Below are 27519 nucleotides of genomic sequence, written 5' to 3'. Positions count from 1 at the left end.
TGATCAGATTCTATGGTTAAAACTTGTTTATTTGTGATAAATAAGGTTTGTAGATTGATATTCTGTACAAATTTGACTATTTTTTAGCAATAGCAACAAGCTACGACGCTACCAATCAGGAAGTACTCATTTGAGAATGAATGGCCTTTTTTTGTTGTTCTTCCAAAGAGAGTAAGGGTGTAAATGTAAGAAAATAAACATTTTTATACAATGGTGAATTAATTGTGTAAGACAATAAAATAAACCCATTATTTATTCCAAAAACTACTTCCTGTTCAAAGACAATGCCTAGTTTTTGTACTTATCAGGTCCTACTAATCCTAAATATCTAGGAGAAACTAACAATACTTAGCAAACAAAAGCTCTCAGGAGGTTAATAAGTAATTTGAAAAACAAACTGGAGAAAAGGTTTGTCTCAGGTGTCTCAGGTGTTTCGTCTTATCTCGTCAGTAAACGTCCAGATGTCTCTCGTGTGTCCTCAGAAGCGAAGAAGCCTCCGGTGTTCGACGTCCCCCTGAAGCCGCTGACGGTGGACGAGGGCGAGCGTCTGAGTCTGCGCTGCCACGTGTGCGGCCCGGCGCCCCTGAAGGTCCAGTGGATGAAGGACAGGAAGGACCTGGCGTCCTCCGGCAGCACCAGGATCACCTTCTCTGAAGGGACGGCGTGCCTGGAGATAAGCTCCGCCTCCCGACACGACGCCGGAGATTACCTCTGCAAGGCCACCAACGACGCCGGCACCGACTTCTGCAAGGCCAAAGTCACCGTCAAGGGTCAGTTAATATACTGGGAAATAATATAAAATATAAATATATGAATATATAAGGCTAAAGTCAATGTCAGAAGTAGAAATAAAAAATAAAATTAATATTATAAAATATAAATATGAGGCTAAAGTCACCATCAGAGGTAGAAATACATTTTTTTTAAATAATGTAAAATATATAACACCAAAGTCACTGTCAAAGGAACAAATAAAAAAATGAAATAAAATAATTAAAATAAAATATAAATATATAAAACCAAAGTCACCGTCAAAGGTAGAAATAAAAAAATAATTATTATAATATAAAATATAAATATATGAGGCCAAAGTCACCATCAAGGGTCAGTTAATATACTGTGAAATAATATAAAATATAAATATATAAGGCCAAAGTCAGTGTCAGAAGTAGAAATAAAAAATAAAATTAATAATTTAAATATAAATATATAAGGCCAAAGTCACTGTAAAAAAGGTAGAAATAAAAAAATAATATTAATAATATAAAGTATAAATACATAAGGCCAAAGTCACCATCAAAGGTAGAAATAAAAAAAATAAAAATAATATTAATATGATGTATAAATACACAAGACCAAAGTCACCATCAAAGATCAAAATAAAAAAAAAATATTAATAATATGAAAAATAAATATATAAGGCAAAAGTCACCATCAAAGGCAGAAATAAAAAAAATATGTTAATAATATAAAATATTAATACATAAGCCCAAAGTCACCGATAAAGGTGCAAAAAAAGTGAAAAATATTTATAACAAATCATCTAAAATGATAACATAACTAAATATATACATTGTGCTAATGATAATATATAACAAATATATATATAATGATGATATAACAAAGTAATCATGAAGCAATGTTTATTCTGACATTTAATTTAATTTAACAGTAATTATGATGAAAAGTAATTGAAGTGAATATGAAATAAATAAATATATCTGTGAAATAAACCCTAAAATAAATAACAGTGAAATTATAATACAAAAGTCCCCTGAAATAAAAAAAGATCCGTTTATTTTTGAAGCTATTTAGCTTTTCAATGATTGAACTTTACTGTCTCTATTGCATATTAATATTTACATATATGTATGTATTTATATATTTATTTCAGGATTTCCTGACCATATTTTTTTTCATTTCCTAGTTATATTTATTCATTTTATAGTCATATCTTGTTATTCCTTAACCATTTTTAATGAACTTATTTAAAGTCAAACAGCTCCACCTGGTGGACACTTTAGGTCACTTAAAGCAGTTCATAACATGAGTTTATAAAAATAGGACTGTTTTGCTCTGTGGATGTTTATTTTTACTATATTTTTTTAACTTTAAGAAGTCTGTGAACTAAAGTGATGTAATATTAAGTTTATCTGTGGTAGTTTGACTTGTTTGGTCACTTTTACCTGAAAACTCTTAACTCAGTCATCTTCCAAACAGTGGTGTAACTGTTGTTGTTGTAATTGTTGTTGTTGTTGTTGTTGTCTCTGCAGAGAAACCAGGAGCAGCTCCGGCTCTGGCTGAAGCTCCAGCTGCTGTTCCCACCAAGAAACTAGAAAACTTGTTCTTCATCGAGGAGCCAAAAGCTGCACATGTTACTGAGAGTAAGACACACATCATATATATACACAACATATATATATATATATATATATATATATATATGCATGCAACATTTACACAGCTTATACACATTTAGATTACTCTTAGTTTGCACCTATTTTCTTTTTTTATTCAGTTTCATAGTCAAATTATATTTATATCCACGTAGTTCAATGACACCACATTCTTCCTCCATTCTTAAAAAAAATGTATTATTTGTTCATTATTTTTCAAAATATATAAATGTATTTTTGTTTAACAATCGTATTTATTTTTTCTTTCTTTCTTATTATATACTTTTTATTTATGTACATATTTATTATAATTTTTATGATTATTTATTTATTTTACTGTTTTTTGTCCGGGCTGTGTGACTGACAGGCGTAGTTGGTGGGTTTTTCAATTTACATTACATTACATTATTACATTACATGTCATTTAGCTGAAGCTTTTGTCCAAAGCGACTTACAATAAGTGATTCAACATGAAGGTACTAGACATAAACCATAGGAATCAAGTCATTACAGAACTTTAAGAAAAGAAGAAGAGAAAGAAGAAGCACATTTTTAAAAAACATTTTTTAAATAAATATATATGTTAGGTGACCATGACTTAACCCATTGAGGCCTAAAACGCCTGTAAAACCTCAGCCCCTAAAACCTGAAGTTTTTCTGGAAATTCAGCAGAAGTATCAACGCTTCTACTAAATAATAGATTTTTCAGCCTCTGTAGCAGATAGAAATTAAATTCAAAAAGTATTTGAGAGCTTATACAAATACTACAAAACGACATATCCGCTTGTCAGGCTTCAATGGGTTAACCGAGGTATTGTTGGAAGAGATAGGTCTTGAGATCGGTCAATGAGAGTAAATATAAAATAAAGTTTTTTCTAACCCCGCCTCCTGCCGCTCCGCAGAGGGAACCGCCACCTTCATCGCCAAAGTGGGCGGCGACCCGATCCCCAGCGTGAAGTGGATGAAGGGGAAGTGGAGGCAGGTGACGCACGGCGGCCGGATCTCCATCGAGCAGAAGGGCCAGGACGCCAAGCTGGAGATCAGGGAGGTCACCAAGTCGGACTCGGGTCAGTACCGCTGCGTCGCCGCCAACAAGCACGGAGAGATCGAGTGCAGCGCCGACATGCACGTGGACGAGAGGAAGGAGGCGGCGCACCTGGAGGGAGACCTGCGCGCCAAACTCAAGAAGTGAGTCAGAAACACACAAACCTGCTGGAATATTCTGTCATATGTTTTGGGGTCGCTACATTTTTTTGGACATTTTTATTTATGTTCCCAAAAAGTTTTTTTTGTTGTTTTTTTTAATAATTTTAATATGAATACATTTTATCATTATTATTATTGTTATTATTATGGTTTATTTATTTATTTTTAATTATTTTAATATAAGAATTGTATTTTTTTTATAGTGAACTTATTTATTTATCTTATATCTTTTATATCTTATTGCATTTTTTGACTCAATACAATGTTACAGTCACTTGGAAATAAATGGCTGAAAATGTTCTGTACATTGTATCAAGAAAAGTTAAGCTCAGAACTGTTGGATATTCTTTATTTTTTTCTACAGTTTTAATATAAAAATTTTACCTTTTTATTCTGAACTTCCTTTGCAATATTAAGTCTTATTGCAATTTTTGCAATAATTTACCTTTTTAAAAATATATAAAAAGTTTTAATTTATTTTTTAATAATTTTAATATGAATACATTTTTATCATTATTATTATTGTTATTATTATTATGGTTTATTTATTTATTTTTAAGAATTTTAATTTAAGAATTGTATTTTTTTATAGTGAACTTATTTTTGCAGAAAAGCAACATTTATTAATCTTATATCTTTTATATTTTATTGAATTTTTTGACTCAATACAATGTTACAGTCGGTTGGAAATAAAGATTAAATAAAATGACTGAAAATGTTCTGTACATTGTATCAAGAAAAGTTAAGCTCAGAACTGTTTGATATTCTTTATTTTTTTCTACAGTTTTAATATAAAAATGTAACCTTTTTATTCTGAACTTCTTTTGCGATATTAAGTCTTATTGCAATTTTTGCAAAAATTTACCTTTTTAAAAATAAATAAAATGTACACTTTTTGGTGACAAAATAGAAAAAGCAGTACTAGGTCCTAGTTATAGGGAAATTTTAGATCACAGAATTCAGTCACTCAGTCTTTTATTTTGGAGGGGTCAGAGGGAAGATTTTGTGTTGTTGTTCAATGAGAATTCAAAACAATCAGCAGTGACCCTGTTCATCTCCTCTTTATCTCCATTATTTCACCATTAATCCATTTGTGTCTTTGTGTTTTGTCTGAATTTTCTGCCATCTTTAACTCTGATCTCTGCCGTGTCTTCGTCTCCGTCTCTGTGTCGTCGTCAGGACGCCGTCGAAGCAGAAGAGTCCGAAGGAGGAGCAGGACATCGACATTGTGGAGCTGCTGAGGAACGTCGACCCCAAAGAGTACGAGAAGTACGCTCGCATGTACGGCATCACGGACTACAGAGGCCTGCTGCAGGCCATCGAGCAGCTGAAGAAGGAGAAGGCTGAAGAAAGTAGTGGAAGACCGGTGAGCACACTCAGAGACGCCCTCATTATTATTAATAATAATAATGATAATAGTAATAATAATGATGTTGTTGCTGACAGGAACTGGAACGTGGAGACAGAGAGTCTGATGAGGAAATGGCTCGTCTGGTGGCCGACCTGCAGAAGAGGATGGAGCGCACCGAGGTCAGGACACGATCACCGTTATTACAACCAATCACAAACAAGATAGAAGTCATATTGTTATCTGACTAATGATCATTTAATAATAGAAGTAATAATTAATTAACCCTTTATCAGGCAAAGAACTATATTTGGTAACTTTAGGTAATATTTTGAGAAAAAAGTTGCAAATTTACTAGATTAAAGTGGCAAATCTACAAGAAAAAAAGTTGCAGATTTAAGAGATTTAAAGTGGCAAATCTGCGTGAAAAAAGTCCCAGATTTACGAGAAAAAAGTGGGTAAAAAGCAACTTTTTTCTCGTAGATTTGCCACTTTAATCTCGTAAACTTTTTTCTCAAAATATTATTTTTGTATGTTTTTTTTTACACATTCTGGCAGTATGTAATATCCTCCAATATTCTCTAGGGTTGAAATTTGGAATTTGCAAGTATTTCAATGAGTGCCCTATTAAGGGTTAAAGTGGTGAATCTTGGAGAAAAAAGTAGCTTTTTAACATGAATAAATAATAATAAATAAATAAATATAAATGTCTGTAGAAATTGGGCATCATTCAGTTGTATTCATTTTAATTTGAATTAAAACTGAGTATTTGTGTGTGTGTGACCTACAGCCCGTCACGGTGCTGAAGGACATCTCCGATCAGTCCGTCTTCACCAACAAGCAGGCAGAGTTCGAGTGCGAGATCAAGATCAACTACCCGGAGATCACCCTGTCCTGGTACAAAGGCACGCAGAAACTGGACACCAGTGACAAGTATGACATCAGCATCCGCGACGACCGCCACCTGCTGCGCATCAAGAGGTGCACGGCGTCCGACCAGGGCAACTACCGGGTGGTCTGCGGGCCGCACATCTCCAGCGCCAAACTCACCGTCACCGGTCAGTACCCACGCTGCGATACCTAGTCTGTTAGAGAGCTGCAGGCTCAGGAGTGGATTAAATCAAGTCAAAGTTTATTCATAGACATTTAAAAACAACCTCAGTTGACCAAAGTGCTGTACAGTTATTAAAATAGAATAAATCATACACAAATAGGTATAAAGAAAACAATGAAACAATAAAATACAAAAAAAACAGTAAAACAATAAAATAGTAATAAAAACTCAATCCAAAACAGAGTTAGATAGATAGATAGATAGATAGATAGATAGATAGATAGATAGATAGATAGATGAAAAATCTATTATTTAGCAGAAGCGTTGACACTTCTATTGAATTTCCAGAAAAACTTCAGGTTTTAGGGGCTTATTTTAAAATCGCCCAGAGGTTTTACAGGCGTTTCAGGCCTCAATGGGTTAAGCAAACCTGAACTATTATGTAAATGAGTGTCACTACTTATAAGCAGACTTTTTCACTTTAACTTAAACTCTGGATTATTAGTTATTATTATTATTATTATTATTATTATCATTATTGTTATTACTATTATGTACTGCTCAGTATAGACAGTTGTCCTGACAGCTGGCGTGTTCTTCTCTGTGTTGCAGAGGCGGAGGTGGAGAAGCACCTGCAGGACACTTCGGGTAAGGAAGGCCAGTCGTGCACTCTGTCTTGTCAGTTGTCCATCCCAAACGTAGAGGCTCAGTGGTTTAAAAATGGGACGCAGTTAGAGCTGAAGGGCAGGTACACGTCGGAGGTGAAACACAAGGTTCAGAAGCTTCTGATCCGAGACCTGAAGAGCGAAGACCAGGGCCGGTACACCTGCCGGTACCAGAACCTGGAGTCCTCCGCCGACCTCTGGGTCGAAGGTTTGTACCCGGAAACTGTCGTGCAACCGACTAGACGTGGTCGTGCTCTGCCCGTTGACTAACCTCTTCCGACTCCCTTCATCAAACTCTGACACTAATGTTGGACTTTTGGATTTTCCCCTCTTTTTTTTCCCCTCTTTCTTCTGGGATCTGTCTTAACACTCTTCACGCCTCTCCTCTTCTGGATTATCTTGCAAAAAAAAACAACCCAAAAAACGTTCGCCATCATGTCATTCTTTGTCTTCTTACGTCCGTCTAGACTCAAACCATCCATCCACCCCCAACATCCCGCCATCATAACAGCCCCATAAATGCCAATTCTAACCGTGTGGATGTTGTGTCGATACCAAACTACCATCAAAGTTGTGTCTTACATTCCCAGTTGTGATGCCAAACACGCTTACCCATTCACGTCTTTATCTGTTTTAGCTGAACAAATTCATTTCACCAAACGTATCCACAACATCGAAGTCAACGAGCGCCAGTCGGCCACCTTCGAGTGCGAGGTGTCCTTCGACAACGCGATCGTCTCGTGGTACAAAGACACCTGGGAACTGAGAGAGAGCCCTAAGTACAACTTCACAAGCGAGGGCCGAAGACATTTCATGGTCATCCGAAACGTGACCATCGAAGACGAAGGTGTGTAGAGCGCCATGGAGCCCCAGAGGCCCGTCACAAAGACCTATAGATTTTTTTTTCTCCTCATTGTTCTGATGCCTTGAGTGATGAAACGTCTTTATGATAATCCCGTGTAGGCGTGTACTCAGTGATTGTGAGGTTGGAGCCCAGAGGAGAGGCTAAGAGCACGGCTGAGCTTTATTTGTCTGGCAAAGGTACAGTCCCAAGTCAGACGCCACCTTTTTATCTTTCTGTTCACTTCCTGTCTGTTCTGGTGTTTAACACGTCTTTCACTCTTCCCCCTTTTACACAGAAATCGAACTAGCAATGGTTCCCCTCGGTAAGTATTTTTATGTTTGGGAAACTTTATGGAACATTTAAGGGAAATCCTCTTGTTCTCCGTCTTCACCAGAGTCAGTTTCACCACTGTAGACACGTTTAGCCTAGCTTAGCACAAAGACTGGAATCTAAACCCAGAGAAAATCACCAGGCATGATGCCGATCTGACATAGCAAGACTTTAAAGAAACGCCTGTAAATCTAATAGAAGTCTAATAGAGCCGAAAGATTAAAATCCTTCTATTCACATTCAAGTTAGCGGAGCTCTAAACAGAAGTAAAAGTCTTTAGTGTGCTGCTCCACAGGAACAATAGATGCTGAAGAGCTGCAGAAGATCAGTTTTGGCTTCATGCACCACTGAGCAGCTTTCATTGGAATGAACAGAGCAGCACCTCCAGCACTGGATCAGTTCTCTTTATACAGCCATGCTGGAAACAGTTAGCATCATCAACTTTATGTTTACAGCGATTTCATTTTATGAGGTTGCAAACAGTTTGCATATCCAAAACAATGCAGTTTGTATGATGTTATGGGAGCTAAACTGAACCGAACTGCTAATAAAAGGCTAATCAGCATGAAGTAGGGTCTCATTAGCTTTTTATAGTAGCTACAACATGTTCACATATCCCACATGACATTAGCTATTTGAAGTTAAAATATTTTATGTCAGCTAAAAACTGTTAGTATTTACTACATTATGCTTAATGTTAGCATTGAATAAAATACATTATGAGCTTTTTTTGGTTAAAAGGTTTTGTTTTAGCTACTAACCATTAGCATTTACTAGCTTATGTTAGCTATTTGTAGTTAACAGATGTTATGGTAGCCACAAACTGTTTAATACGTTATGCTATGTTTGTAGTTAACATAGCCTATGTTATATTAGCTTAACCCTGTTAGCATTTACTACATTATGTTAGCATTATATTAGCTGTTTGTAGCTGTCTGATGTTTTGGCAGCAGTTTGTAGTATAGAGACTGAATCCTAAATTGGACACATCTGCAATGCCGCACTTTCCGGTGTTTTCACGGTCATTTCGTATAAGATCGCCACCACCAGTGAAGGTAGAATTGATTTATACTTATTTAAAAATCTACGTGTGAAATTTCATTTATGTACATGTAGATTTACATGTCTAATTACAGTATGAAAGTAAATCTGATGAGAGAAAGCAGTAAGAACGCCTGGCCGACGATCTTAAAAGTACATCTGTATTTTTACTGTACTGTATTTTATTGTGAAGGACAGAAGTACAGTCCGGGTGTGTTGATAACGTTGGTTGATCACGGTGATATTTATTTAGCTTACCCAGAAACATCTCATTTCCCCCGAAAACTCAGCAGCCCTCAATGTTTTATTGTTTTACAGCGAGGAGATCCAAGTGTCCGATTTGGGATACAGTTAGCTCACTGCTAATTCACTGGCGTTAGCGACCTTTAGCCTACTCTGGTAAACCCGAGGCTAACGTACACGGTTAAAACAATATATGGTTAGAAAGATAAGAAGTTAAACTTTAGTTTCACACCATTTAATTCATTGGAAGCATAACATAATCATTTATATTAGTAGTTAATGTGAAATTTTGATAGAATCTTAGCCGAACGGTGTCCGATTTAGGATACAGTTAGCACACTGCTAATTCACTGGCGTTAGCGACCTTTAGCCTACTCTGGTAAACCCGAGGCTAACGTACACGGTTAAAACAATATATGGTTAGAAAAATAAGAAGTTAGACTTTAGTTTTAAAAGTTTAGTTTTTAGCCGAACGGTGTCTGATTTGGGATACAGTTACGCTAAATTGGTGATTTGTATGATCTGAAACCTTTTAATAACTCTGGGAAATGTTGGGAAAAAAGAGGATTTTCCAGAAATGTCGGAATGGTTCTTTAATAACACAACAGTTAACATTAATGTTCATCTAAAGATGCCGTACACACAGTCCGGCTTTCATGTTGTATCATGATAGTTTCTTCACCATAACGTTTTGGTATGAACCATATTCCATTTCTGTAGATGTCACAGACTTGTCAGTTCAGAGGCCTGAAGTGCCTTCATCAGTGGCAATCCAAGGTAAGAGTCAGGTCCAGATTAAAAAACATCGAAAGTCTCTTTTGTTTCTTGTGTTTCCATAAAATCTCAAGAACATGTCTTCTTGTCTCTTAAAGAATCTGCTGAGTTCTATCACTATGAAGAAGAGTTTGAACAAAGAGGTATTACCTGTGTTTTATGTTTCACCTGCTTACATCCTTCAGAAACAACATTAAACCTAACATTTAAGGTGTAAGAACACAATTAATTTATTTTTTTAAGTGTTGTAATCCCTCACTGAATGTCAAACTAATTTTTCCACCACAAATGGAAAACTCTTGTCTCTCTGTTTTTAACAACTCAATAAGAAAAACATTTTTGTATTTTTTAAGAATCAGCTGAATATTCATATCACTATGAAGAGGAGATGGAGGTGGAGCAGAGAGGTACAACATGTTAGTTTTTATATTTTTCACCCAAACTTCACCTCATCTCCATCATCCATCAAACATCTGAGCAGATCTGGGGAAAACAAGATGAAATAATTCGATCAAGGACAGACCGATCAATACTGGATAGGCTTTATTGATTTGTTTCATTTTCACAATAAATAACGATACGTTATAAAGATTAATACCATTCTGATGCAGAACTTTTTTTTTTAAAACAATGGCTGCAAGAAACTATTCTCTATAAAATAAGGACCAAGTTAAATATCAGTAAACAAATAAGCCCTCTATCTTTAATAACTATAACAATTAAGTTATTTATTATTTTTTTCAGGTTTATTCAACCTCAACTAAAAGTGTCTCAGATTGTGAAATTACCCAAATCTGCCTCTTCTGTTCACCATAACATCACCATCATGTCGTCTTGCTGATCTTAATCAGAAGATTTTCTGTGTTTGATGTTCTTGTTTGTTTGTTTGTTTGTTTGTTTGTTTGTGTCCGAGCTTTAAGGATGTTTCTTCTTTTTTCACCCTTTGACCTACATCCCATCTTCCATCTCAACATCACTAACTCACAGTCGTGTCGACATTTCACAGTCTTTTGTCTCCTGGATAAAATAGTTTAAAGCTGTCTAGGCCCAAATTTGTTTCAGTTCAGTAATCCATGAAATCAGTTTTATTCTAATCTTTTAGAACTAGAGGTTCAACACGACAATGACTTTGTGAAACTGTGAAATGGCGTCCTGAGTTTTTGAGCACAAACTGCCTCACGTTTGTTGTTTTCTGTCACTTCTGTGGTCGTCACTCCTTCAGTCGAGTTTGAGAGCTGGACGGAGGAAACGATAACACAACAGGTGTCCACAGCCAAAGGTATCAGATCAGAGTAACACTCTGTCTGTGTGTCTGAGCCGCTCTTAACCAAGGCTCGCTCTTAATCTTTGGCTCATATTTACGTTTTTTGCCTTTTTTCTTGTTTGCCTCTTTTAGTTTTTGTACGTTTTGTCTCTCACCCTTTTTTTTCTTTATTCTTTGCTGATGATAACGTCTCTTGATTCTTTAACTGCAGTCTGAGGTCAAACATGGCTTCTGCTTACCTCCTTTAATTTCTAATAGTAAAAGCATGGGTGTAGATAATCAGTAATAAACCTTTGCTTTGCATTGAATTTCACCTCTAATTGGTTTACTGTTGTGCATTTTAAGTCTTAAACCACACATATACAAGCCAATATTTAACGTTTTTGTTCCTAACACAACACAAGGTTTTATACTGATTTTTTAAAGATACTGGAGGTAATTACTCTTTTTCGACCGACTTCACGGTAGGTTTGATGTTAAAACAAAAGAAAAGGTTTGTTTTACAGCAGTTACTTCAGATAATTCATGTTTTCTGACCGTAATGATAATTCTGGCTATTTTTCTGTGTTTTTCCTAACTAGCTGCCAGAGTTGCCATTGAGGAGAAAGTTGAGACCAAGAAAGTTGAAATGAGAGAAGAAATGCCAACAAAAGGTAGAAACACCTGAACGTCTTGTTGCTGCAGCTCAGCGCTCTCCTGCAGAAAACTAACTTGCCATTCTCCACTACTAAAATCTTTTTTGTCTTGTTCCACTTTGTGTTTAGAATTTGTTCCTCTTTTACTTTTAGTTTTGCTTCAGTCAGACATTATTTACTGTAGTTTCTCTGTCTTACTATCTTCTGCTGCGCTTCTCTGCTTCGCCTGCAAACGCACAGCATCTCTCTTGTGTTTTTAACACAATCGGTGTCTTTTAAGTTCCCAAAGCTGAGAAAAAGCCCGAAGAGAAGCCCACACCAGCCCCGAAGGAGCCGTCACCACCCAAAGGTACCAACATACCTGATGTTGGCATGTACCTGTTTAAAAACACTTTTATCTAAGTTTATTTACACTTTCTGTGTATTTAAAGCGACAGTGTCTGTGTTATCTTTCACTAAATGTTTTTATGTTGTGAAATTTCACTTAATTTTACTGACATTTTGAAGTACCGGAGGCCAAAAAGCCAGTGGAGGAAAAGGTGGCAGCAGTTTCAGTCCCAGAGAAGAAGAAAGCTGCTGTTCCCAAAGGTAGAGATGTGATTCCTAACATGTCTCTACTGAACATCTTCTGTCCTTATGTTGAGATGTAGTTTAGAGTTAGTCCTGTTCTTTTCCTTGTCTGGTTTTCTTTGACTTTGTGGTTGATCGTTTGTTTGAATGTATCTTAAAAGAACCAGAGGAGGTTAAGAAGCCTGCTGCTCCCTCGCTGCCAGCAGAGAAACCTGAGATGCCAAAGAAAGGTACTTTACTTTATTGTTTGACGTCTTGTCAGGCGCCTCAGTAGCAGCTTATTGTGTTCAACACTGCGCAGCTCCTCACCTCTTCAAATCTGTCTCGTCTTTTTTCTGACTCTACTGTTTGTGCTCTGCAGTCGATGTTGTGTGTAGTTTGCTAGTTTCAATCTTCCTCAGTGTGTGTCTGTGTCAAGTACCATCTCACTCTTTCCAATGCCTCTTGATAACTCTTAGATGATTTCACAACTTCATGCTAACTTTAGCTAATGTTTGTGTTGCCTACCTGAAGATGAGCGTAAGCCTCAGGTACCAGCTGAGCCCAAAAAAGTGGCGCCTGCAGCTAAGCCTGAGCCCGAGCCCAAGCCCAAACCGAAAGCAGAACCTGAACCAAAGCCTAAGCCCGCACCGGTTCCTAAAGCAGAACCTGAAGCCAAACCTGCGGCGAAGGTCGAGCCTGAAGTGAAACCGGTGCCAGCAAAGAAGCCGGCAACGCCGCCATCCAAAGGTATTTCCTTTCGACTGTTGAGTCTCACTGTGTGTGTGTTTCTCTGTCTTCAGTTTTCGGATGTCTGAACTGTTTGTTTAGCTTCAAGTGTGGAAGCGAATCTTTGACTTTCTGTGTGTCCTGATGCTCTTTGCTCGTATCTAAACTTAATGTTACTTTAAGTCCCTGAAGAGGCTGCAAAACCAGAGATCAAGCCTGAGCCGGCCATTAAAAAGCCTGAACCAGAGGCTCGCAAAGCAAAACCTGAACCGGAAAAACCAAAACCAGAAGTCCGTAAACCTGAGCCTCTTGTAAAGAAGCCAGAACCTCCAGTTCCTAAACCTGAACCAGAGGTGGTCCGCAAACCTGAACCAGAGGTGGTCCGTAAACCTGAACCAGAAGTGGTCCGTAAACCTGAACCAGAGGTGGTCCGCAAACCTGAACCGGAAGTGGTCCGCAAACCTGAACCGGAAGTGGTCCGCAAACCTGAACCGGAAGTGGTCCGCAAACCTGAACCAGCAGTGGTCCCTAAACCAGAGCCAGCAGTGAAAAAAGCTGAACCTGAAGTGAAAGTTCCAAAACCAGAACCTCCAAAGGCCAAACCAGAACCAACTCCTGCACCAAAGGAACCTCCGAAGAAAGGTACACGTCTCTTATTGAGATGCGGTTCTTGAGTTTTTCTTAATCTTCTTAATTCCACCATCCAAATTTTAACTCATCCCAACTGATCTTCCATGAGTGATGATTGATCTTTTTGGTGTTTGTGCAAGCAAACATTCATCTTCATCCTAACCCATCACACTAAAACCTGGAGTCTTACATTAATCTTAAACTCTCTTTGTTTGGTTTTGGCTGAAGTCTTATTTACGTAGGTGTCGGATGGGGTTGCACATCGTGTTTGTCTGTTTCAGACGATATTTTCTTGTCTTGCACTCGATAGAGTGTTTTGTGTTTGTCCATCTTCAATAAAACTCTTAAGCTTTAATTCACTGAAAAGCTTCTAATGCCTGTGAATGATACTCTTTTAAGTTCCTGTGGAGGAGAAAATACCTGAGCCTCCAAAGGCAGTCAAGAAACCAGAACCTGCTGTTGTTCCTCCCAAAGAAGAGCCAACAAAGAAAGGTACTTTCATGTTCTTGATCCTCTTTAACAAGCCCAGACTTTGTTTTGTTTGTTGTCCCTTGAGTCTGTTTTAAACATGTGGGGTTATGTTACTCAAATGAACACTATTCCTTTAAATGATTCTTATCAAATATAATATATAATGTATTGTATATGAGGACCAGTACGGTCTGCCAACATACTTCATGGTCCCCAGGAGATAATTCCTTAAGATTCAGGACATTTTGCTTTAAGGATAATTTGAGTAAAATAACTCCCTCTTGTGTTGAATGTATCTTTACCGTGCGCCAGCACATTTCTCAGTTCTTTATAGTCATGTCTTTTGCATGTGTTTGTGTCAAACCCTCTTAAAGCTTTGAAGCCCAAACCTAAACTCGTACCCGATGAGGTGCCTGAACAGGTACCTCAGAAGGTGTTTGATGAGGTAGTTGTGTTGGAGCCTGAACCTGAGAGGCTGCCTGAGAAAATACCTGAGGCAGTACCTGAGAGACGGCCTCCAGGGAGAGCTGAGGTGAAGGAAAAGACCCTTGAAAGGGTCCCAGAGAAGGTGTTGGCACCTGAGAGGAAAGTGGAGGAAATCCCAAAGAGGGTGCCAGAAAAGGTACCTGAGAGGGTTCCTGAAAAAATACCAGAGAAAGTTCCTGAAAAAATAACAGAGAAGGTTCGAGAAAAAACACCAGAGAAGGTTCCAGAAAAAATACCACAGAAGGTTCCAGAAATAATACCGGAAAAGGTTCCCGAAACAAAAGTACCTGAGAAGGTTCCAGTAAAACCACCTGAGGAAAAAGTATCTCCACCTGTGAAGAAGATTGTAAAAGTTCCTGAGAAGAAGCCACCTGAGGAAGTGAAACAGCTGCCAAAGACACCACCAGAGAGGGTCCCCGTTGAAAAGACACCTGAGAAGGTGCCTGAAGCCAAACCTAAACGGGAGGTCGAAGAAACTCTTCGAAAAGGTACCCAGGCAGACCTCACCTCTTTCTTACATCTTTCTTCTACATCTTTCTATATCTTTCTTCATGCATCGGCAACAGTCCAGTTACAGTTATGCAGTTGAACATTCACTCAAAAAAAATGAAATATTGGTTTTAGTCCAATGTGAAACATGCATTTAGTGGTTTGATGAAGGACACTTTTATCCCCCATAAACTCTCAAAGACCAATTCACTACTGGACTACATATCTAAACCTCAATCATCTTCTCAAAGTTTCACAAATCTAGGCTTATCTTCTAAACCCAACAATTAAGCTGTTTTTTAAGTTTTTCTTCCATCTGTCTGTCCAGTTCTCATAAATTTGGCACAAAATGTCAATTTGCACTTGCGGATCAGCTGATTAGATGTTGGAGGTCAAAGTCACTTTGATTCACACTTTGATGTTTTTGGCCACAACTCAATTATTCCGATGCTAATTATGACAACAACAAAAAAGTTTTCCAACATTTGTACCTTCTAGTAGTATCAAGAAAGGGACTGTTGATAGCTGATTAATTACACTGAACAATGAACACAGATAATTCATTTTTTTGAGTGTACGGATGTTCGAAGTATTGGTATCATGGTATAAAGTCTCACAGACTGTAAAGTCAGCACAAACTGAACTGTTGCCACTTCTTCAAAAGTCTTCCTTACGTCTTAAATCCCTCTTTGATGTCTTGCTATGTTATTTCATGCTGTTTCTGTGTAATGTTTGTTTGTTAAATGTCATAATTCTCTTCTTTTAAAATGATCTTCTGCACACCTTCTTGGATTAAAAACTCTTTAAAATCAATAGAAACTAAGAAGATTGAGAAGATTCAACGCTCAGAGGCTGAACAAGAAAAAATAGTATCTCCTCCAGAAAAAGGTAGCGACCATGTGAAACCATGATGGAGTACTTTAACTACATCTTAATCTTTAACTCTTGATGATAATGCACGACAGGTGGATTATCACCTACAGCATTAGCCATTGAATTAATCTGTTGTGTTTCTAACACTGATGCCTGTCTTTGTGTTTTGTCATAACCTCTTGGCGCCGCCGCATGACGCCTCTTCTTCAACAACTCTTAAAAACTCCAGTGACCACGAGTCTCGTCAAGATCGAGCGAAGGGAAGGAGCTCAGAAGATACAAGAAGTCTATTATGTGACAGAGAAAGTGTCGCCCACAGAGGTGGTGTGGGAACATGAAGAGGTGATGGAAGAACACGCCAAAGTGTTGTACGAGGACAAAGTGTTGTACGAGGACAAAGTGTCTCCTCTGGCCGAGACGATTGTTTCATTATCAGAAGTTGACGTCTTTAGTACAACAGAAAGGGAAAGCGATAAAAAGTCTGAACTGAGAGGTGAGATATCCGTTACTGACTCTTCAAAGAGGAAAGAAACCAAGGTGACTAGACACAGAGTCCCAAAAACACAAGAAACATTTTCTATAGTCCAGGAATCTGAATCTAAAGAGGACAGGGAAGCCACAACAGTGCAGGAGAAACCCACAAGAGAAATGATTGAAGAGTTTTTTATCAGGACGATCGAGTCGCCAACAGAGGAAATTACAGATGAGAGAAAAGACAGCACATCAGTCAGAAGAGAGATAAGCATTAAAACAGAAAGCAAAGAGAGACAAAGGGAAACTACTGCAGGCAAAGAAAGAGAGTTAGTCAAAGAAAAGATCCCAGCAGTGAGAGACACAGATAGAACTAAACCAATGACCATCAGCACTGAAGCAAGAAAACTCACTGAAAAGCTTGAAGTTGAAGAAAAGGCTTTGCCAGAGGTCGATCATGATGTCGAGATAATATCAGATATTCCAAAAGAAAAATACAGTAGATCTGAGGAGGTTACAAAGATTACAATCCAGCAAAAAGAAGTTTCAGTTGAAGAGAAACCAACAAAAATAAAAATAGTAGAAGAGAAAACCAGTAAAACAGAGAAAACCCTGATTAAACCAGCAGTCATTTCAGATGCCAAAAAAGATGAACATTTTGCACCAGAAAAAGTGTCGGTAAAGAAACCTGAGATAGCTGAAAAGAAACAAGAAAAGGAGATAACTGAAAAACCCAAACCTAAAGAAGAGGTAAAACCAAAAGAGTCAGTAACAGATATCAAGTTTAAGGAACCAAAAGGGATCGAACAGGAGACTGAAAGAACTGTAGCACAACTCAAGAGAAAAGAGGAATCTAAAGAGGCCCCTCAGAGAGTTGAGACTGAAAAAACACAAGAATCTGGTGTTACAGTCAAAAAGAGCAGAGAGGTAAGCATTAAAACAGAAACCAAGGAGAGACAAAAGGAAACTACTGCAGTCAAAGAAAGAGAGTTAGTGAAAGAAAAGATCCCAGCAGTGACAGAAACTAAACCAATGACCATCAGCACTGAAGCAAGAAAACTAACGGAAAAGCTTGAAATAGAAGGAAAGGCTGATGTCGATGTGGAGATAATATCAGATATTCCAAAAGAAAAATACAGTAGATCTGAGGAGGTTACAAAAATTACAATTCAGCAAAAAGAAGTCTCAGTTAAAGACAAACCAACAGCAGAAAAAGTGCCAGTAAAGAAACCTGAGATAGCTAAAAAGAAACAAGAACAGGAGATAAAAGTTGCAGAAAAAGCCAAACCTAAAGAAGAGGCAAAAGAGTCAGTAACAGATATCGAGCTTAAGAAGCCAGCAGTGATTGAACAGACTGATAGAACTGTAGCAGAACACAAGAAAAGATCCAAAGACGTTTCTCCTCAGAGAGTCGAGACTGAAAAAGAAACAAGTCTTTTAACGGAGGACTCCTTTCAGACCAAACCTTCAGTCCCTTCACTCCCAGAGAAGAAAAGGATTTCCCCTCAAACACCTTCCAGAGGTACATAGATCAATTCTAACATCATCATCGTTTTCATCTTTAACTCTTTCTTGTGACTCCATGTTTGGTTGCAGTTCTTTTTTTTCTAAAATCTTGGGCGACCATCGGGGGTCTTCATCTCCACCTCCGTTTGTCTCATTTGTTGTATGAGTCGCTTCATACAACACTTCATGTTTTCATGTCTTTTTACTACTCTGCTCTTCTCTTACTTTGTTTTTGCATCTTTTTAAAGGGTTCTTTTTTTATCCCTTTGTCTTTTTAAGTCTTTCTTCTCTTAAATATTAATATCTTGCTTTAAACCACACCTGATTTTTCTTTAAAGAGCCAGAAGTCAAGGCCCAGCTGATTCCTCCGACGCCTCCTGCTGCTCCAGTGGAGATAAAAGGAAAAATAGGTACAACGACAGCACATTTCCCTGTCAGCTCCCACTACTTTCTTATCATCTATGTTTGTCTTCTTTAACTCCAAATGTCTGTGTTTTTGTTGTTGTTTTTTCCTAATCTCTTGGCACCGCTTCATGGTGCTTTCTCTTCACACCTCTTAAAATCTCCCGCCCTCAAGCTGCCTCCACGGCTCTTTTAAAGGCTCAAAAAAGAGCCGGAGTTCAGACGGATCTGATATCAGAGGAAGCTTCCTCTGCAGAAACAAGAAGAGAAGACTTGAAAGCTAAAATGTATCACAAGGATGAAGAAGAAATTATGGGTGAAAGAACTAAATCTTTGCAGAAAGAAGGAATTATAAGTGTGATGGAGGAACCTGAAGAAGCGTTAGAAGTAAGTGGTGATTTATTTGTTACTGATGGTTTAAAGACTTTTAAGGGTCTTAAAACAAGAGTTATCCCCAAAACTAAAGAAAAGGTCATCATGACAGGAAGTGAATCTAAGAGGAAACAAATTGCAGTTAAGGATGAACCTACCAAACAAAACCAGTTTTCTGCCGAAACTGATTCTCCAACAGTGAGCATAGAAATTGAAGACTTTAAAAAAGATACTCAGAGCAGAGAGAGAAAATCTAAGAGTCCGGACATTTCAATCAAAGCTGCACAACAAGTGACTTCTGAAGCAGACGTTGAGGAGAAGAAACTAAAAGATAAACCTGAATTATCAGATATAAAACCTGAAGTATCCAGAACAACAGGCAGTAAACCTTTAGAAAAAGAGCCACATAAGGCTGAACATAAAGTTGAAGAAACTCAGGCTGCAGCGTCTAAATATATTCAAAAGAAAGAAATTAAAACGGATAAAGCAGATTCTTTGGAAGAGAAACCATTAGACAAGGAACAAACTGAGGATGTCACAGATAAAGAATTAATGGAGGTAGACATTGAAGAGGCTAGAGGTGTGGGACTAACTGACAAACGACAGAAACCAAAAGAAGTTTCTAAAAATAAAAAAATAAAACCATCCAAACAAAAAGAACAAACTGTAGAAGAAACAGGAGATATAGAATTAGATTTGAAGGCAGTCACAGAAAAAGACCAATCCATTTTATCCAAAGTGGTGAAACTTAAAGACAAACTGGTCAAAATCAGTCCAATGGAAGGGACGACTGAGATGAAACCAGACATAGACACTTTTTTTTCTCCTGCAAAAGAAGTCAAACATCCAGAATCAGAAACCATAACTGAGGATAACATTCAAAAACCTCAAATCTCACAGGAGAGCAGGTCACTGAAGAAAGACGGGGCTCAGAAGGTTAAACGGCCGACAGCAGTAGAAGAGGAGGAACAATTCAAGGTTTATGTTAGTCCAAAAAGAAAGACAGAACAAATGGTAGACGATTTTACCCCAGAACAATATATCACTCGAGAGAAAGATACTGGTAGGAAAGGAGAAACCAAAGAGCATCCAGAGATAATTACAGCTGAAGATACATACCTTATTCCTCCAACTGAAAAGATGAAAACAAGACAGGAAGCAACTGAAGGGAAAGCATCGACTACTCCTGTTGTTGAGAAAACTTTAATTAAATCATCGACAGAACAAGACGAGAGAAAAGTGCCAGCAAAGAAAAAAGAGACAGCAGTCAAAGAACCGGTCACGAGTAAAGATCAAACATCGAAAAGAGAGAAAGGAAAAGAGGCAGTTTTGTTACAACCAAAAGTAGCTGTGAAATCTGACGATGGTGCAGTTCAAGAGGTCAGAAAAGTTCCCACTGAAGAACAGAAAACAAAGACAAAGAAGGCTTTAAGAAAGCCTTCAACTGAGGAGGAAGAAAAGCCTGAGGACATTCCTCAAAAACAAAGACAGCAGAAGACATTTAAAGGTAAAGCTGACGATGTCCAGTCAAAGAAAGTCAAATCTAAAGATGAAACTGCTGAAGGCACCACTGTTAAAGTCATGGAAGCAACAAAACAAGGAGTGAAAGTTGAGCCAATATCTGAAGAGCTACAGACTGAAAGTCCAGAGCTCGTTACAGTTACAGATGAAGAATTACTGAAAGGAGAATATGTTCGCACAAAACCATCAGCTCAAGTATCGAGTAAAGACGAGAGTACTGACTCAGAGTTAATTTCTCCAAAGACAGGTGAAACAACCAAAGAAAGACACCAGACATTGCATAAAACTGACAAAACTGCAGACAAAACTACTACAGATGCGCTTATAAAACAGAAGAAACCAGCAAGAAAGGAACAACTTAGACAAAAAGTTTTAGATACGCCTGGAATGGACAAAACTGTTGAGATTGATGGCACAGAGAGCGAGTCATTGTCTCCACAAGAACCACAACAGGAACCTCAAAGGATTATCATAGAACAAGACAAACTAAAGGTCAGCACAGTTAAAGATAGAACATTTAAAGTTACAGCACTTAAAGAGGCAGAAACAGCACAGGGACAGATCGACAGAAGGGTTTCAGTCACACCTTTAGCAGAAGAAACATCTGAAGAACTGGAAGTAGAAGAAGCTCCTGAGAAACTTGCAGAAATTAGAGAAACTGAATTTACAGCAGGTGATGAGGCAATCCATGTGGCAGAAGGTTTTCCTCCAAAGGAATCAGTGTCTCTGAAGGAGAGAAAACAAAAGTTAGCCAAAACTAAAAAGATTGCAGACGAACAAATCCCATCAAAGTCTGTAAAAGTTAAAGATGAAATTAAAAAGGTTTCTCCCATTAAAGATAGTATTCCTGAAAAACATGCAGAAACTGAAGAGTTAGTCACAGAGCCTGAAACATTTGATGCAAAAGAGAGCGAATCAGTGTCTCAACAAGAACCACAACAGAAACCTCAAAAGATTATCGTTGAACGAGACAAACTGAAGATCAGCACAGTTAAAGATAAAACTTTTAAAGCTACTGCACTCAAAGAGACAAAAACAGCACAGGAACTGATTGACAGAAAGGTTTCAGTTACACCCATGATGGAGGAAACATCTGAGGAACTGGAAGTAGAAGAAGCTCCTGAGAAACTTACAGAAATCAAAGAAACAGAATTTGCAGCAGCAGATGAGGAAATCCATGTGGCAGATGGTTTTCCTCCAAAGGAATCAGTGTCTCTGAAGGAGAGAAAACAAATGTTAGCCAAAACTAAAAAGGTTGCAGACGAACAAATCCCATCAAAGTCTGTCAAAGTTAAGGATAAAATCAAAACAGTGACTAAAGTTGGTACACCTGAAAAATGTGAACAAACTGAAGAGTTAGTCACAGAGCCTGAAACATTTGATGAGGAAATTGAAGCAACAGAGAGCGAGTCAGTGTCTCCCCAAGAACCACAACAGAAACTTTCCAAACCTCCAAAGATTATCAACAAACTAAAGGTCAGCACAGTTAAAGACAAAACGTTTAAAGTTACTGCACTTAAAGACGCAGAAACAGCACAGGAACTGATTGACAGAAAGGTTTCAGTTACACCTTCAGCAGATGAAACTTCTAAAGAACTGAAAGTAGAAGAACCTTCTGAGAAACTTGCAGAAATCAAAGAAGCTGAATTTGCAGCAGATGATGAGGGAATCCATGTGCCAGATGGTCTTCCTCTAAAGGAACCAATGTCTTTAAAGGAGAAACAGCAAAAATTAGCCATAACTAAAAAGGTTGCAGACAAACAAATCCCATCTAAAATTGTCAAAGTTAAAGATAAAATAAAAGTGGCTGCTATGAAAGTTGGTACACCTGAAAAATGTGAACAAACTGAAGAGTTAGTCACAGAGCCTGAAACATTTGATGAGGAAATTGATGCAACAGAGAGCGAGTCAGTGTCTCCCCAAGAACCACAACAGGAATTTACCAAACCTCAAAAGATTATCGTTGAACAAGACAAACTAAAGGTCAGCACAGTTAAAGACAAAACATTTAAAGTTACTGCACTTAAAGAGACAAAAACAGCACAGGAACTGATCGACAGAAAGGTTTCAGTTACACCCATGATGGAGGAAACATCTGAGGAACTGGAAGTAGAAGAAGCTCATGAGAAACCTGCAGAAATCAAAGAAACAGAATTTGAAGCAGATGATGAGGAAATTCATGTGCCAGACGGAGTTCCTCTAAAGGAACCAATGTCTTTAAAGGAGAAACAGCAAAAATTAGCCAAAACTAAAAAGGTTGCAGACAAACAAATTCCATCTAAAATTGTCAAAGTTAAAGATAAAATTAAAAAAGTGACTCCCATTAAAGACAGTACACCTGAAAAACATGAAGAAACTAAAGAACTTGTCACAAAGCATGCAGAGTTTGGTGAGCAAATAGATACAACAGAGATCGAGTCTGTGTCTCAACAAGAACCAAAACAGGAACTTACCAAACCTCAAAAGATTATCGTGGAACAAGACAAACTAAAGGTCAGCACAGTTAAAGACAAAACATTTAAAGTTACAGCACTTAAAGAGACAAAAACAGCACAGGAACTGATTGACAGAAAGGTTTCAGTTACGCCCATGATGGAGGAAACATCTGAGGAACTGGAAGTAGAAGAAGCTCCTGAGAAACTTACAGAAATCAAAGAAACAGAATTTGCAGCAGCAGATGAGGAAATTCAAGTAGCAGACAGTATTCCTCCAAAGGAACCAGTGTCTCTGAAGGAGAAACAGCAAAAGTTACCCAAAACTAAAAAGGTTGCAGACGAACAAATCCCATCAAAAATTGTCAAAGTTAAAGATAAAATTAAAAAAGTGACTCCCATTAAAGACAGTACACCTGAAAAACATGAAGAAACTAAAGAACATGCAGAGTTTGGTGAGCAAATCGATACAACAGAAAGTGAATCAGTGTCTCAACAAGAACGACAACAGAAACCTCAAAAGATTGTCGTAGAACAAGACAAACTAAAGGTCAGCACAGTTAAAGACAAAACATTTAAAGTTACAGCGCTTAAAGAGACAAAAACAGCACAAGAACTGATCGACAGAAAGGTTTCAGTTACACCTTTAGCAGAAGAAACTTCTAAAGAACTGGAAGTAGAAGAAGCTCCTGAGAAACCTGCAGAAATCAAAGAAGCTGAATTTGAAGCAGATGATGAGGAAATCCATGTGGCAGACAGTGTTCCTCCAAAGGAATCAGTGTCTCTGAAGGAGAAACAACAAAAATTACCCAAAACTAAAAAGGTTACAGACAAACAAATCCCATTGAAATTCATCACAGTCAAGGATAAAACTGTAAAAGTGAGTCCTACTGAAGATGGCACACAAAAACCATTGGAAGAAAAAATGAAAAGAGTGTCAGATACACCTGAGGAGGAGCTAGAAACACCATACACAGAATCTTTGATGGAGCAAGATACTCCAACATTTACACAAACTCAAGAAAAGGAAGACACAAAGACAAAGAGATTACAGAAGTTACCAAAGACTGGGGATAAAACAGATCAGAGATCTAGGCTCAAAGATAAAAAAGGCCAAACACTGGAAAAGGAGCAACTGTTGAGGGTAGATGATGCAGAGGAAACAGTCGAAGGTGATACATCAGAACCAGCTCATCTTAAGAAAGAAAGGTCAAAGTCAGTCAAACCTTTAGCAGAAGAAACTTCTAAAGAACTGGAAGTACAAGAAGCTTCTGAGAAACTTAGAGAAACTGAATTTACAGCAGGTGATGAGGCAATTCATATGGCAGGCGGTTTTCCTCCAAAGCAATCAGTGTCTCTGAAGGAGAAACAACAAAAGTTAGCCAAAACTAAAAAGGTTGCAGACGAACAAATCCCATCAAAGTCTGTAAAAGTTAAAGATGAAATTAAAAAGGTTTCTCCCGTTAAAGATAGTATTCCTGAAAAACATGCGGAAACTGAAGAGTTAGTCACAGAGCCTGAAACATTTGATGCAAAAGAGAGCCAATCAGTATCTCCACAACAGAAACCTCAAAAGATTATCGTTGAACGAGACAAACTGATGGTCAGCACAGTTAAAGATAAAACATTTAAAGTTACTGCACTCAAAGAGACAAAAACAGCACAGGAACTGATTGACAGAAAGGTTTCAGTTACACCCATGATGGAGGAAACATCTGAGGAACTGGAAGTAGAAGAAGCTCCTGAGAAACTTACAGAGATCCCTGAGCCTGAAGTAACTCATGCAAAGGATTCAATTGCAGCTCCTAAAGACACACCGTATGAAGGAAGAGCAGCTGAAGAGATAGAGGATAAAATCACCACCGTTTTTCCAGGCAAAGAGATAAAAACCAGACAAAAGAAAACAGCAGGTACTCCTGTAACAGAGGAAACAGAGATAAAGGACATTCAGTCAAAGAAATTAAAACCCCTGAAAGAGAAAGGACAGAAGCTGGACACAGTTACAAGAATTTCTGTAAAAGAAGAGCAGTCCAAGACAGTGACGGTTCAAGATGAATATGGTCGTGTTACTCCATTAGAAGTAACAGAAACACAACAAGTTAAAAGAAAGTTTGCGGTGGGGCCTGAGATAGAGGTTGCAACTGAAAAATCTCTGACAGTAAAAGACAGGGATGGTATATCAGATACTTTTAAAGATGCTACAGTTGAACAAACAAAAACCAAGGAGGACATTGTTAAAGATAAAGCAGGGAAAACTGAAGTTAAGAGAAAGGTTTCAGGTGCACATGAACCTGATTTGGTAGAAAACCTTCGAGCAGTGGACAAAACCACCACAGTTCTTCCAGCTGAGGAGAGGGAAACCAGACGGACACAAACAGAAATAATAGTTTCTCCTCTAACAGAGTTAACAAAGGCAGACAAACTGATGGAAAAAGATGTCGTTAAGATGACAGAGGAGCCAAAACATATCTCACAAAAGAGAGAAACAACAAAAACAGATGAAGGGCCCAAGCTTGGCAAAACATTAGAGGTTGAAGACGTCCACACAAAGAAAACTGTAAAAGTGAAAGGCCAAAGGTTGGGAAAAAGTACAAAAACTTCCCTTGAGGAAGTCCAGTCCAAGACAGTTACAGTAAAAGATGAGTACGGTAGTGTTATTCCATTTGAAGTAACTGAAACAAAAGAGGAACAACTGGAAAGAACGTGTTCATTGGCTCCTGTGATGGAGGTTGCATCTGAAAGAACTCTAATAGTGACAGAAGGAGATGTTAAATCAGACACTCTGAGAAGTTATATCACACCTGACGAACTGGTGAAAGATATTGCATCAAGAAAAGAGAATGTTTATGAGATGGAGGACATTTCTCCAGAAGAAAAGGAGTCTGAAAGGGACATGAAAGACACGTCAAAAATAGACTTTGTTCAAGATCAAACAGATAAGGTAACTTTCATTAGAGAGGAATTGCCTGAAATACAGGAACAAACTGAGAGAAAGACCTGGGATGGATCCAAACCAGAAGTAACATGTCAACACTCTTCGGTGGAGCAAGAAGCTCCAGGAAAACCAACAGTAAAGGATAAAAGCACCCCAGTATCCCAAGCTGAAGAGATAAAAACCAGACAAAAGCAAATAAAAAGAGAGGCAACAGAGACCAAAGACATTCAGCTAAAGAAATCTAAATCTCTAAAAGAGAAAGGACAGAAGTTGGACAAAGTTGCAAGAGTTTCCCTTGAAGAAGTGCAGTCCAAAACAGTTACAGTAAAAGATGAATACGGTAGTGTTACTCCATTTGAAGTAACTGAAACAAAAGAGGAACAACTGGAAAGAACATTTTCATTGGCTCCTGTGATGGAGGTTGCATCTGAAAGATCTCTGATCGTGACAGAAGGAGATGTTAAATCAGACACTCTCAGAAGTTATATCACACCTGACGAACTGGTGAAAGATATTGCGTCAAGAAAAGAGAATGTTTATGAGATGGAAAAGGAAAAGGAGTCGGAAAGGGACATGAAAGACACTGCAGTTCAACAAGTCACATCAAAAATAGACTTTGTTCAAGATCAAACAGATAAGGTAACTCCCATTACAGAGGAATTAGCTGAAAGACAAAAGCAAATAAAAACAAAGAAAGCTTTAACAGACACAGAGATCAAAGACCTTCAGCCAAAGAAATCTAAATCCCTAAAAGAGAAAGGACAGAAGTTGGACAAAGTTGCAAGAGTTCCCTTTGAAGAAGTGCAGTCCAAAACAGTTACAGTAAGAGACGAGTACGGTAGTTTTACTCCATCTGAAGTAACTGAAACAAAACAGGAACAAGGTGAAAGAACAGTTTCATTGGCTCCTGTGATGGAGGTTACATCTGAAAAACATCTCATAGTTAAAGACGGAGATGTTAAACCAGACACCCTCCAAAGATTTATTACATCTGATAGGCTGGTAAAAGACATAAAATCAAGGAAAGAGGAAGTTTATGAATCTGGTGAGGTTTCTCTAATAAGACAAAGTCCAGAGTCCACAAAGGAAAGGGTTGAGGTTTTAGCTAAAGAACAAGACATGACATATAAAGATACACAGTTGAGAGAAGTCACAAGTCAAGTTAAATCTGACAAAACTGCATTTAGTGATGATACAATACCTACAAAACAGAAACTAACTCAACAAAAGGCTCAAAAAACATCAGTAGCTGAAGATGCTAAAACCAAACCGAGACAGGAGGAAGATAGATATGATCGTACAAAGAAACCAGACTCTCTAAAAGATAAGGTCGACGTTAAAGTTGAAGGCATTCAGTCTAAAACTGACACAGTTAAGGATGTTTTTCTCAGCGTTACTCCAAATGTAGAAACAAAGCAGGAACACATGGAAAGAAAGGCTTCTAGGACTGCTGTAATGGACGTTGCACATGAAAAACCTCTGATTATGAAAGAACAAGATATCATATTAGATACTTCACAAAGGTACATTTCCCCTGACAGTCTGGTAAAAGATATTACATCCAGAAAAACTGAGGCTTACACGTCAGAGGATGTGTCTTTAAAGAAAGACGGATCCCTAACAGATAAAAGACAGAAGTTAGATCAAACTGAAGAGAACAAAAACAAATCAAAGGTTGAAATACTTGGTGACAAAACTACCAAAGTGACTCCCTTTGAAACAAGCAGAGCAGAGTCCACCGCTGAAAGATTCCTGCAAGATACTTCAGACAAATACAGCAGAACTGTTGTTGGAGAAACGCAAAAACAGAGTCTGCATGAAGGTGATAAATCTGATGTTATGGTCAAAGAAAT

At 38.0% G+C, this 27519-nt stretch overlaps 1 protein-coding gene across 1 annotated transcript in view; it reads left to right on the top strand.

Moving 5' to 3' along the window:
• ttn.2 (titin, tandem duplicate 2) overlaps positions 1-27519 on the top strand; it is a 219891-nt gene that overhangs the window by 68849 nt on the left and 123523 nt on the right. Inside the window, exons 68-95 of the mRNA XM_059342393.1 lie at positions 483-770; positions 2274-2384; positions 3299-3584; positions 4782-4968; positions 5049-5132; positions 5741-6008; positions 6617-6877; positions 7307-7516; positions 7633-7710; positions 7809-7835; positions 9848-9904; positions 10000-10044; positions 10255-10308; positions 11124-11180; positions 11747-11818; positions 12081-12149; positions 12308-12388; positions 12532-12600; positions 12884-13099; positions 13262-13438; positions 13577-13720; positions 14108-14200; positions 14554-15153; positions 15965-16042; positions 16257-17266; positions 17798-18020; positions 18343-18414; positions 26807-26815. Coding sequence (XP_059198376.1) covers positions 483-770; positions 2274-2384; positions 3299-3584; positions 4782-4968; positions 5049-5132; positions 5741-6008; positions 6617-6877; positions 7307-7516; positions 7633-7710; positions 7809-7835; positions 9848-9904; positions 10000-10044; positions 10255-10308; positions 11124-11180; positions 11747-11818; positions 12081-12149; positions 12308-12388; positions 12532-12600; positions 12884-13099; positions 13262-13438; positions 13577-13720; positions 14108-14200; positions 14554-15153; positions 15965-16042; positions 16257-17266; positions 17798-18020; positions 18343-18414; positions 26807-26815 — 4926 coding nt within the window. The remainder of the gene's footprint in view (positions 1-482; positions 771-2273; positions 2385-3298; positions 3585-4781; positions 4969-5048; positions 5133-5740; positions 6009-6616; positions 6878-7306; positions 7517-7632; positions 7711-7808; positions 7836-9847; positions 9905-9999; positions 10045-10254; positions 10309-11123; positions 11181-11746; positions 11819-12080; positions 12150-12307; positions 12389-12531; positions 12601-12883; positions 13100-13261; positions 13439-13576; positions 13721-14107; positions 14201-14553; positions 15154-15964; positions 16043-16256; positions 17267-17797; positions 18021-18342; positions 18415-26806; positions 26816-27519) is intronic.

This window comes from Centropristis striata, chromosome 10 (genome assembly GCF_030273125.1).
Source record: "Centropristis striata isolate RG_2023a ecotype Rhode Island chromosome 10, C.striata_1.0, whole genome shotgun sequence".
Taxonomy (NCBI): Eukaryota; Metazoa; Chordata; class Actinopteri; order Perciformes; family Serranidae; genus Centropristis; species Centropristis striata.
This window is presented reverse-complemented; position numbering and strand designations above follow the sequence as displayed.